The 12765-nt window shown below is 38.1% G+C and overlaps 1 protein-coding gene across 3 annotated transcripts in view; it reads left to right on the top strand.

Moving 5' to 3' along the window:
• The window catches only part of LIN7A (lin-7 homolog A, crumbs cell polarity complex component), a 153719-nt gene that overhangs the window by 59590 nt on the left and 81364 nt on the right, over positions 1-12765 (top strand). For all 3 annotated transcript variants that reach the window (XM_059186446.1, XM_059186445.1, XM_059186447.1), the window contains exon 2: positions 12400-12518. Coding sequence is in view for 1 of the 3 variants with exons in the window: in XM_059186445.1 (XP_059042428.1) it covers positions 12400-12518 (119 nt within the window). In the remaining 2 variants the exon portion in view is untranslated. The remainder of the gene's footprint in view (positions 1-12399; positions 12519-12765) is intronic.

The raw sequence follows: 12765 nt of genomic DNA, 5'->3' as shown, positions 1-12765 counted from the left end.
GAGCCACCCAGGCAGGCCAAGGATTCTATTAATTCTAATATAAAGAATGATCTGATGACAGAGTAAATGATTATCATAAAACTAAAATTTTATAGAATGGAATCACTATATACCCATGATTACAATTTTTTTAAGGTTTTTTTTTTTTTTCTTTTTGAGAGAGAGAGAGAGAGAGAATGAGAGGGGAGAAGGTCAGAGGGAGAAGGAGACTCCCCGCTGAGCAGGGAGCCCAATGCGGGACTTAATCCTGGGACTCCAGGATCATGACCTGAGCCACCCAGGTGCCCCCTATGATTGCAATTCTTGATAAAATAATGAATTTTAAGACTTAGAAATTTAAATAATTACTTTCCATTTTAATCTAAAGTTATTCACTTAGTTAAAATTAGTTTGAATCATCTTTGAAATTTTTCATTTTAATTTTAGGAAAAAATGATTAGTAATAGAACATGTTAAAAGATTTTTTAAACAAAGAAAAAGTGTCTAGAGCACAGGACTGGGCTTCGGACTTACCCTATAAACCCACAAGATGTGACTTTATAATTAGGAAAAAATACTCAAATTCATTTTGATAATCTCTAATTTTATTCAATACTTCATAAAACTGTACTTAAATCAAATAACACTTCATTAGTAACTGGTAGTTTGTTATGCAAATGCAGTAAGTTACTAAACAATTACTTTTCCTCCTCTATTCCCAAGATTTAGTTTATAAAAGAAACATCAATAGAAAATCTGAGAAAGCAGCCCCAAGGAATCTAACATAATGAGGAGAAACTCATTATTTCATGTGTTTCACTTGGCAGTTTAAATCCTCTTAATAGTAATCATGTTCTCTAGAAAATACATAAACTATTCACCATAACAATTTCTGCAAAGTCCAAGCTTCACCTTGTCCCATGAGCATCTATTACAGATGTAGATAGACCACACTAACCTCACCACATAATTCCAAAGTAACTAAGAAACTGGATGACAGTATGATACAGTAGCGAGAACACAGAAGAGCAAACATATTGTTAAGTAGCTCGATAGCCGAATAATACATCAAAGTGTCAGTTTGGATAAAAATGTTCATCCATTTTCTGGTATAGGAGATACTGGAGGACATGAGAAGTTAAATTTGTAAGGTTTCTTTGTAACAAGCTCTCTGAAAACACCCGTTTGATTGGGTGTCTCTCCAGCAATTTCTTGATAAAGTCTTTCCCTTCCAATTTCCTGAGCACTGTGAAAAAGGGAATTGGGATTTACTAATGATAATTATAAAAAGAGCCTCCCAATTTTATGATACACCCAGGTGGAATCACTACCAATATAAAAAGTTGGTTGCTTTTTTAGGCACTAAGCTAGGGAAATATTATACAGATTACTATAGAGCCTAAGGGTCCATGTCATTTTGGGTCCAGTGTTTTTAAGATATCAAATAATAATTATTTTTTTACTAACGTTCATTGGAAATCATTAGACAAGGAGTTGTAGAAAGGAAGGTAAAAAAATACACAGACTTGAATTTTAAGGTGAACCAAAGCTTTGTGAAAGCTTTCAACCAGCTGCATCTAAGGTCAGTTGAGGTCATAAATAAAGCAGAAATAAATAATAGTGTAGATGGACAGGCTGGGTCTCTGGGGGTGCACTGTGGAGGTATCCTGTTGCTAATCTGGATACGGTGGTTTTATTGTGTTCCTACAGTCCTATACCCAGTACAGTTAATTAGCTAATGAATAAGTGTCATCATACTCATGTTCTAAGAAACTTCAGAAACAGTTGATCTGCATAAAAAATGTTGTTCTCTGGACAGCGTATTTTAAAATACCTCCCTAGAGAGCTTAAAATAAGACTTCTCTAAATTTTTTCACAAATGCTAAAATGAACTTTGATACACGTTTAAGTCATAGTCATGGGTTCTTACTCCTGCTTATGGAAGAATGATTAAGTTGATCATTATGGAAAGATAGGGTCTGGTCCCTTTAGTTCTCATTTTCTTAGAACTCACACTTCATAAGAAACCTAAATCTTGTCAATGAGGCTCTTCACAAGTATCACTGTTAAGTAATGAATACAAATACAATAGAACTGTAACAAGAAAATTTAATTCCATACAATCAGTGCCATTCTACAGACACTTTTCAAGTGCCTACAATTGTCATGATTCTGTATTGGATACAATGGCATATGCAAAAATTAGTAGGACACAGATGTTCTAGTATTTAGCATCGAAGAGGACAGTAGATTGTTTCATTTCATTCTTTCAGACATGAAAAGACAGTTTACATTTTAGTTCAGGTCTAATCCCTCATAGGTTCCCAAAACACATTCAAGTCAGCTGTTCGTTTGCATGGATGCCACGAAAGTTAGAAATAAGAAAATATGGACTGAGCTAATTTCACTTTCATTAGGAATAAGTTATAGTTGGCTGTCATGATGTACAGACATGGATGCAAGATTGAGTAGAGAAGTGAGGTGAAAATATAGAAGGGAAGGGAAGACATCACATACAATAGAGCTCAAAGAAAGCTCAAAAAAAGGAACGTGCAACTTTTGACTTCCCGAGATCTTGGGTAACGGTAGGCAAATCAAGATTCAGTTTCAGCTGTTTGGGAAAATTAGATGAATTTTAAAAGGGGGAGGGGTGGGTGTGGAGGAAGAAGAAAAGAAAAAGAACAAAATGCTGATTATAGTTCCTAGAAAAACTGGGAAACATTACTCATTCTGACCACATAATGGATTGTTTAACAAAGAAAACTGTATCTTAAGCTTTGTATACCTAAAGATTTGTTTATTGGGTAAGTAATCACTTTCAAATGAAATAGGTACCTTCCATTTCAGAGAATCTCTCAGCAACTACAGCTTTTCATTTTGTAGCACAAATTGTTCCCTTGGTTGTGGTAGGTTTGGTAAACACTTTACAGAGAGTCTGGGCCAGGATTTTGTCATTCTATAAATTCATGACTTAAAAATTCTAGTATTGTCAAACTTGTTTTTTTTTTGTTGTTGTTGTTGTTATATACTCCAGTATCATCCCAAATCCTATGAAGAAGAGTCATTCTGTTTTTGCTAAATAACATAAAGTTGGGTATTTTAAACAACATAGTGAGTGAGGTTTTAAGTTGAGCGCATTTAAATTGGGATATTTCTTTTTTTTTCGAGTTTACTAGTTGGTCTGCATTTGAGGAACATGGCAAGTTGGTGGTGGATCAAAGCAGAAACGATTGGCAGATGAGAAGGACATACTGATTCTCATGTCTCATTAGTAACCTGTGAAGTGAGAGCTTTTCCTTTCATAAAGAGTCTTGGAAGTGCACAGCATTATTGAGCATTTATTTGGTTGGTACATATGCTCCCGCTGTACAGCATTAGATTTTTAAACTGACCATTTACCTGCCCAGTGGGAGCTGATTGGTAAATAGTGAGGAATTTTGCAATCTAGTGATATCATACTGGTAGTTTGAAATGGCTGTGGTAGGAGTATTTACATAACAGAAGTCAGCAAGTGTTACCAATGAGGACTTTTGTCTTGTTTTGTTTTTGTCTTTTTGTTTTGGGGAACTGTTTGTGGATTATTTACCAGGACACCACTGTTGACACGCTCTGCATCTCACTCATCAAGTTGCATTGACCTTGGTTTAGCTTGTTCTTCTAACATGTAGACTTGCTCCTCTCAGTGTTTAGGGTCTTTGCCCTTGCTGTTCTCTGTCTGGATGCCCCTGCTTTGGATTTGCATAAGGCTGGCTTCTTCTGAACATTCAGGTTTCACTCCAAATGTCACCTTTCCAGGGAGGCTAAGACCCTCTTAATCAAAAGACGAACATAGGTGACCCGATATCTTCAGCATTAGCTCTGCAACCTAGAATAGTGGTAAAGTTATGTGCTCATGTATCAGCTAGGTCGTATCTGGTTGCGAGTCACGGAAAACCAAACAGTAAAGCCCGTATTTGTCTCGTAGGCAGAAATCATGGGGCTGCACAGTTCAAGGCTGGTACACCAGCTCAGGGATGGCATCGAGGGCTGGGATCCTTTCTTTTTCCTGCTCCACTTTCCTTAAGAAGTGAAGGTTCTTTGCATGATCACAAACTGGGGAAAGAGGAAGGGTGCAAAGACCAAATGGCTGAAGGTCTATGCCAGCAGTTTGTCCATTCAAAAAGCCTCCTTAGAAACCATGCCCAATGTCTTTACACTTAAAACAACTGGCCAAATGACAAGAGTCTGGAAAGAGAAGTATGTTTGCTTTCCAGCTTTTATAGTAGAAGGCAAGAAACATGAAGGTTTTAGATGGCTTTAGACTAGATAATTCATATTGTTTGCCACAGTACCCAATAAATGTTGATGGGATTAGTCAACAATATGCTTTAAATAACCCAGCTTCATCTTCATCCAGGTTCCAGATGGAGATGAGTCATAGGTCAGATTCTGCAGTCTAAATGTCAGTCAAGTTAATAAAAATTCATCATTAAGGAAAAAGAAGAAGGTAATTTGATTTTTCTAGATCACTGGGAGCTCATGCCATTAAGTTTCAATGTTTTCTTGTTTTGGGTTGTAATGTCCAACCTATCTTAAAGGAAATCTTTCCAAAATAGGTTATCTAAGTATCATCAGGTACTTGATGACTGATCATTTTTCAGTGATTAAAATATGTTATTAGGGACATTTCACTCAGTTGATTAAGTGCTCAACTCTTGGTTTCAGCTCAGGTCATGCTTTTGCATTTGTGGGATCAAGCCCTGTGTTGGGCTCTATACTCAGTGTGGAATCCGCTTCAAACTCTCTCTCCCTCTCCCTCTCACTCATTCTCTCTCAAATAAATAAAATCTTTAAAAAAAATATGTTATCAATATGAACATATTCATTATACCATAATGTTTTGAGTGGTCACCTCCTGGGTCTCTGGGCAGTGTTACGACTCTTTGCCCCAGCTTACAGTGGTCCATGATGCTATATTAAAATTAAAAAAAAATTTTTTTTGCTCGACCTTTATTGTTTTATTTTTAATCCCTTTTCTGTGGCAGGGTAGAGAAATAAATAAGAACATGGCCACTGGAGTCAAACACGTATGGTTTTGGATCCTGGCCCTATCATTTACTACTTGTATTGCCTTGAGCCAGATAATTCATCTTTCTCAGTCTTATTTGTTATTTTTCTTTAACTATACAGTGGAAACAACAGTAATTCTTGTATATATGGTTGAGGATTTTATAAAATAATATAAATAGGGCAAATAAGTGCTGAATAGATGATGACCTCACCCTGTTCTGGATCACATATTAAACTGTTAGTAGTAACCCAGAGACTATGTCTGTGATCTACTGCCTGCATCAACCCCATCTGAGAGGATTACTAACAGAGCAGATTTCAAGGTTCAGTCAACCTTCAACATCTTTTTTTTTTAATCTCAATTTTTAATAATAATAATAATAATAAATGGTCCAGAGTTAAATTTTTATGTTGACTAAAATTTGAGAACCACTGCCTTCAGGCCTCAAGCAAGGATTTGTTGATCAGATTAACTTAATCTCTGTTAACAACCTTGGAGAACGGCTGGGAATGATTTTAAGAATATGGATTCCTGAGTCCCTTCTGAGTGTAGTCCAGATTCTACAGCAATATTGCTGAGATTCAGATCTTAACTTTACAACTTACTATTTCCCTGGGGAAGTCATTTTAACTCTACTGGTCGCAGTTTCCTTTTCTGTAAAGTGGGAGTAATAACGGTACCTACCTCATAGTGCGGTTAAGAGGAGTGAAATGTTTAAATCAGTGCCATACTACATACCAGATACAACAGCTAATACTATTAAAAGTAACATTGCTCTTTAAAATCTCTGGGCTATACGCTGAGATTCCCTATCGGTGAGTCTCAATATGACCACACATCATCACCAGAGAGCTCTGAAGATCTTGATGTCAAGTCCATACCCCAGAAAAATGAAATCAGAAATATATGTAGGTAGGATCCAGGTACATGGTTTTATTTTTTTCCAGTGTTCCCAGTTGACGACAGTGAGTAGCCAAGACCGGAAACCACTCCTCCCTGCCATTTTAAAGCTCTCCAGGTGATTCTGATGATCAGAGAGTACTATCTGAGAGAGGTAGACTGGCAAATGGAACAGGGGTTAATCTTTATTGAGGGAGGAAAGATTAAGAGCTCAGCCTCCGACCAGGAAAGCCTGCAGAGCCTAGAGCTATTATAAAAGTACTGAATGTTGAAGGTAAAAGCTGCTAAAAGAAAAGCTGTGAATGGAATAAAAATAAAAGGCACAGGGTTTAGAATCCCTTAGATCTGGACTCCAGACTCCGATCCTCATTGTTAATGAGGTGATCCTCATTGTTAATGAGGTACTTAAAACTCCGTAGAAACCTCAATTTTCTCATTGCAAAATGTGGATATTTACTACCACATAAAGGTTGTTGGAAGGATAAAATGGGTTAAAGATGTAAAGTTCTTAGCATATTATGCCTCCTACTTCATAGGCATTAAATCTTTATTGTTATTGTTGCTTTTAGAAGTGAGGATTCAGGAATGCCTATAATTAACAACACAGGAAACAACATGTTGGTGAGGATACAGAGAAAGGAGGTCACCCTTACACTCTTGCTGGGAAAGCAAACTGGTGCAGTCACTCTGAAAAACAGTATGGAGGTTCCTCCAAAAGTTAAAAATAGAACCACCCTATAATTCAGCAATTCCACTATTAAGTATTTACCCAAAGGATACAAACATACTAATTTGAAGGGATACGTGCCCCATGTTTATAGCAGCGTTATCTACAATAGCCACAGTATGGAAAGAACCCAAATGTCCATAAACTGATAAATGGATAAAGAGGATGTGGTATGTGTATATGTGTGTGTGTGTGTGTGTGTGTATACACACACACAGGACTATTACTCAACCATAAAAAGGAATAAAATCTTGCCATTTGCAACAATGTGGTTGGAGCTCGAGAGTATTATGCTAAGTGAAATAAGTCAGTCAGAGAAAGACAAATACCATATGATTTCATGCATATGTGTAATTTAAGAAACAAAACAGATGAATGTAGGGGGAAAAAAGAGAAGCAAACCAAGAAACAGACTCTTAACAAACTGATGGTTACCAACAGGGAAGTGGCTGGGGCGGGGGGGGACACTGAGATGGGTTAAATAGGTGAAGGACATCAAGGAGAACACTTGTGGATGAGCACTGGGAGTTGTATGTAAGGGATGAATCACTAAATCCTGTACCTGGAAGAAAAAACTATAACAACATTGTATGGTGACAGATATTACTATGCTTACTGCAATGAGCACTGAGTAGTGGATAGAATTCTTGAATTGGAATGTTGTAAGCCTGAAACCAAATATCACAGTTATGTTAATTATATTTCAATAAAAATTATATTAGTAATCTATATTAAAATAAAGACATGAGGATTAATGGAATCCAGGATATGAGAAAGAGTGAGGGGGCACGTGTAATACCCCAGCACTTCTGGGACAAATGCTGCATAGAGGGATGAACTTGAGAATTGGCAGAGCAGAGGAGGAGTCGGTTTCAGGAAAATATTCTGAGATCTTCTTATTTTCATTGTTTGTCTGGCAGCCTTCCCAGTCCTTATCTAATATTCCTTCTAGGCTGAGCTAAACTAGTAAACCCAGACTTCAATATTAGTAACCAAATTTGGTAGAATGGGTTCATGAAGTAAGTGCAAGGAGGTTCTGAATAAGAACCTTAAGGGGCTCATCAGTAAAGTAGGCACACTTGCTGTGGTTTTAAGAACAAGTTTTTTGCTGACTCCAGAGCCTCTTTTGCTCCCTTCCAGATCCTGACCTTGCAGGTTTCTGTTACTTCTACAGAGCTAAAGGGAATTAGAAATCCATGGAAAACTCTAGTTTGTATCGAGTTGATTACTCACCAACTTTCTGCAACACCAGCCAGGTCTGGGTTGGTGAGACCCGATTTCTCCCACTTTTGGTCTTTAGACTTCTTTTGGCTTTTACCGACTGCTGTGAATCCCATGACCTTATTCTGCTCGATTCTTAGGTGGCTTCCAGCAAGATGGTTTAGGCCCCAGAAGTCTCTGCTTTCCAGTTCTCTCCCTCTCACCAGATAGGCATACAGGGCATGCAAGCCTCCAAGTCTGTTGTCTGTGCAACCAGGAAAGACTCCAGTCTCTCTTCTTGCAGGGCCCCCCAGCAGCCATCATTGGTTCTACTGGGAACATACCTCAGTGGATAGAAGGGAAGCAAAGACTTAGTTTTCTGACCTAAGTTAATGACGTAACACTTCTCTATGAGTTTTCCTTCCTCTCACCATTACCTCTTCATAAGGACTGGAAAAGGCCTAGCCTGTAACGTAAGAGGGCTGGTCCAGCTTTTAATGGGATGTGCCCGGTTTCCTTGATCTTTTTTTTTTTTTTTAATTAATATTTCTTAGCCTTGGATGGGCATAGGAATCACCTGAAAGCTTAAACAAACAAAAATTCTGATGTCTGGGTCCCAGTCTCACAGATTCTGATTTAATTAGTGTGGGGTAGCAGGCTGGTTTAAAAACTCCACAGGTGATTCTAAAGACAGCCAGCCTAGTGGTGGGTACTAAGGAGGGCACGTATTGCATAAAACCTTGGGTGTGGTGCATAAACAGTGAATCTTGGAACACTCAAAAAATAAAATAAAATAAAATAAAATAAAATAAAAAATAAAGACAGCCTTTCTAAGAAACACTGTTTTAGAATGGGGTGGTACTTAATATCCATGAACTTGTACCAGTCATTCTGAGGCTCCTGGAAAAACCCTATTCAGTGTTACACAGGGTAGTGAAGAATAATGGAAATGCTAGGATTCTGGAATGCGGGGACTGATAGGAACCTGAAAGATCCATTTTATTTACTTTCTCAACAAACAGGGTCTGTGAACCAACAACTTCAGAGAATCACTTGAAACATTTGTTTAAAAGGCCAATTCCTGGGCCTTATTTTCACACCTTCTGAATTAACCTAAGTGGGGGTAGAGGGTCAGGAACATATGTTTTAATAACTTCCCCCAGGTGATTGCTAGATACATTCATGGTTTAGAGACATTAGTCTGTATCAGAGCTTTTAAACCCTGGGGACACATTAGAATCACATAGGGGCTATAAAAATACCCATGCCAAGTAGACCAGTAGTTCTCAACCTTGCTTTCAGCTTGAGCCATACTGAACTCCTTTCAGTTCTCTGAGTGCCCCACACTCTGTTGACCAGACTACTCAACCAGTAGTTCACAACCGGTGTTGTGAATATTCTGGCATAATTTGGGGGGGAGGGTGGGCTGGGGAGAAGTCTTAGGCATTAATAATTTTTAAATGTATCCCAGAAAATTATAATGTGCAGTCAAGGTTGAGAATTCCCGAGGATTCAGGTTGGGGTCATTTTCCCTCAGTGTGGTTGGTTACTCAGTGGCCTCTAGCCTAGAGATGCATGCTTCCCTCCTTCTCCCATACCAGATCCATGCCAGTCTTGACCAAGGAGGTCTAGTCTCATGAGAAGTCATGTGTCCCTATAGACACAAACCTCTAACCCCTGCTTTCCTGAGTTAGTTTCATTAATTAATCTATCACTCATTCGGTAAGTGTGTATTAAACTTCTGATATTTGCCAAGTACTCTGCATTGAACCATGGATACATTGGCAAATAAGATATTGTTCCGACCCCTCAAGAAGCTCATAGATTTGCAAGGGTAAAGGAGGGAGATAGACATGCAAACAGAGGCAGAGCAGAGAGTAGGAATTACTACAGCGGATGAGTCAAGAGAACTGTGGGATCACAGATAAGGGAGAAACTTCAACTGCCTTGGAGAATCAGGAAAGCCATGCCAAGGAGATGCTATTTAAGCCAAGTCTTCCCCCATGATTTAAAACAGTTTCCATGATGTGATTTCTCTCTATTTCATTTCTTGCTACCCTTGCCTTGCTTTCAGCTTGAGCCATACTGAACTTTTTTCAGTTCTCTGAGTGCCCCACACTCTGTTGACCAGACTTCAGTCTGCGTTGACTTGCTGGAGACATTGTTTCCGTTTCCCCACCCTGCACCTCCTACCTAAGACCCTGCTTACCTATTAATTCCATGAAGAGGCCCTTCCTGGCCTCCTGAATGATGATAAATGCCTTCATTAGGTCCATGCAGCAACCTGTAGTGATTCTTCTATAGGACATGTCCGCTTTACTGTGTGTCTGTGATTCCTCAAACCTATAAATGTCATGAAAGGGACAACAAGCAGCTGTGTCCTTTACCACTGTATCCTATGCATAGCACGGATGAGTGACTTAACTGTGTTTCAGGAACAGGGGATGATGTGTGCAAAGCCATATAGGTTGCAATTCTGTGCCACATCCTAGAATAACAGAAAGTTTGGATGTTCAAAATAACAATGAGCAGGGAAAAGTTCTTAGAGATGAGTCAGAAGCGGTTGGTTGTGAAGGGCCTTGAGTGAAACCCTACCTGGTCTGAACTTCACCTTGTAAGCAGTGGGAAGCCAGAGAAGGTGTTACGTAGGGGAGATAATAATGAGGTTTATCATTCAGGGTAGTCATTCTGGAAACAAGGTGGAGGATAGAATGAGCAAGAAAAGGCTAACATAAAGAACAGTTGGGAGATGTTTCAGTTCTGTAAGTGAAAAATAATAAAGGCTTTTCTGAAGTCATCAAGCAAAAGGGCTCCATTCAAAAGGGATATTTGAGATAGCATCTTCACTGCCACTGACTAACTGCATGTGGGGGTGCATGTGAACAATGTTGCCATTGTCTAGCTTGCAGGACAGGCTGGGTGGGGGTGTTATTAATGGAATTATGGAATATGGAAAGAGAAAAACTACCTTCAGGAAAAATATTAATGAGCTCAGTTTTTAACATGTGGAGAATTCCATATACCTGTGGACATCTAGGTAGAGTCTTCTGTGCAGTAAAAAATGCATGAAATTCTTAGCTTGGTAACTTACTGATTGTGAATATGGCTGGTATTATCCAATTGACTACATCGACTTCCAGTTTATGTACAAAAAGACCAAGTTTTCAAACTGGCAGTGTTGTGTCGATTTCATGATTTTTGCTTTGTTGGGCCACACTTGAAAATTAGTTGGCAATACTTCAAGGGAGAGTCTCCATTAAAGTTGCTTACTGGTTATTTTTTTTTTTTTGATTAGATACATACATGTATGCTAACCTAAATTCCAAGGAGGTAATGATTTTATTATAGGTAGCCATGCTGTTATAGTCTCCTCATTTGACTGTGAGTTCGGAAGGGATGTGTGTCTTATTCTTACTGTCAAACTTAGTGCCTGCTCTAATAGGAACACAAATTAGTGGATGGATGGATGGGTGGATAGATGGATGAATTTAAAATATGATGGCAGGGATATGGGATGCTTTCTGGAACTAATCCCTTAGGAACTGAAAACCCTCTATCTTACACATAAATACCTACATGACTCTTCACTGAGCTAGTGACTACAACAAGTAGAAGAGATCACCATAAGTATTTTTAAAGGAAGGGGTCTTTCATCATATCTTTTTTTTTTTTTTTTTTTTTTTGGCAGTACAAAACCATGCTGGGAATTTTAAAGCTATGGGTATAAAAGACAGTGGTTCTTGATACATTAACTTTTGATGTTGTCAAGTACAAGAGGAGCCTTTAACTTAATTGTTACAGAAAATTCTTTTGCTTGGTACTATTCTAAAAGTTGGTAGGTAGGTACATGATCAGATTCTTTAGGAAGATAACCTTATGGACCTTATGAAGAGATTGGAGGAGAAGGAATGACTCTGTCTGAACAGAAAGGAGATAATGATGTGGGCTTAGAATAATAGAGAAGCAGTTAAATGGATAGAGCCCATTAATTAATTAATTAATTCATCAGATATTTAGTCACTATATTATACCAGACTCTGGGGATGCAAAGGTGGCCAAACTTAGAGAAGTTCCTACCCTGTAAGAGTTTATCAGTAAGTGGAAGAAATGCACATTGATCAAATCATGACACTAATAAATGTAAAATTGCCGATGTGATAAATATAGTATGGGAAAGGAAGAGTCAGACTGCAAACGGCATCTCAGAGACAAAATTTACAGGACTTATTTTGTTATTGGGTGTCAATAAAAGGCATGTTTCCTACTCTTCTTTGCTAAGAGAATATTCAAACTAGTGTGTGTGACAGAAATAACATACATGAAATGCCACCGAGGAAGGCATATTCAGCGACGAATTGTGTAGAACAAATTAAAATGACTTTTTACCAAAAGATTAGATCAATAAGCTATGAATTTTAAGTTGTGGTTTTGCAATTCATTCCACTTGTTTTTCATTGCACCATTCAACTGGAATAATAGTACTTTGCTGATGAGATACAGTTGATTCTAGATGTCTCTATTTTGATTTTTTTTTTTTTTTCAGATGTTGCCAGAGCAATTGAATTACTGGAAAAACTACAGGAATCTGGAGAAGTACCAGTGCACAAGCTACAATCCCTCAAAAAAGTGCTTCAGAGTGAGTTTTGTACTGCTATTCGAGAGGTATGACACTAAAATTTTAATCACTTCTATTTAGCCATATGTCTTCTGAAGAGAAAGCATGTCTTTTCCACACAAACAGTTGAATAGTTAAGACTGGAGCTACATTTAAGCTTTCTGTTTTTAGTTCCTTGGACAGATGATAAAATATGATTTAGTCTGCTAAATTCTTAAATTAGATCCAGTCAGGATTTATACATTCGTGTAAAACCAAATGTTGACCTTATGGTACCGATGAGGTCACTCCCTC

This window comes from Mustela lutreola, chromosome 8, assembly GCF_030435805.1.
Source record: "Mustela lutreola isolate mMusLut2 chromosome 8, mMusLut2.pri, whole genome shotgun sequence".
NCBI lineage: Eukaryota > Metazoa > Chordata > Mammalia > Carnivora > Mustelidae > Mustela > Mustela lutreola.
Note: the sequence above shows the minus strand (reverse complement) of the source record. Positions and strands in the feature narration are given on the sequence as shown.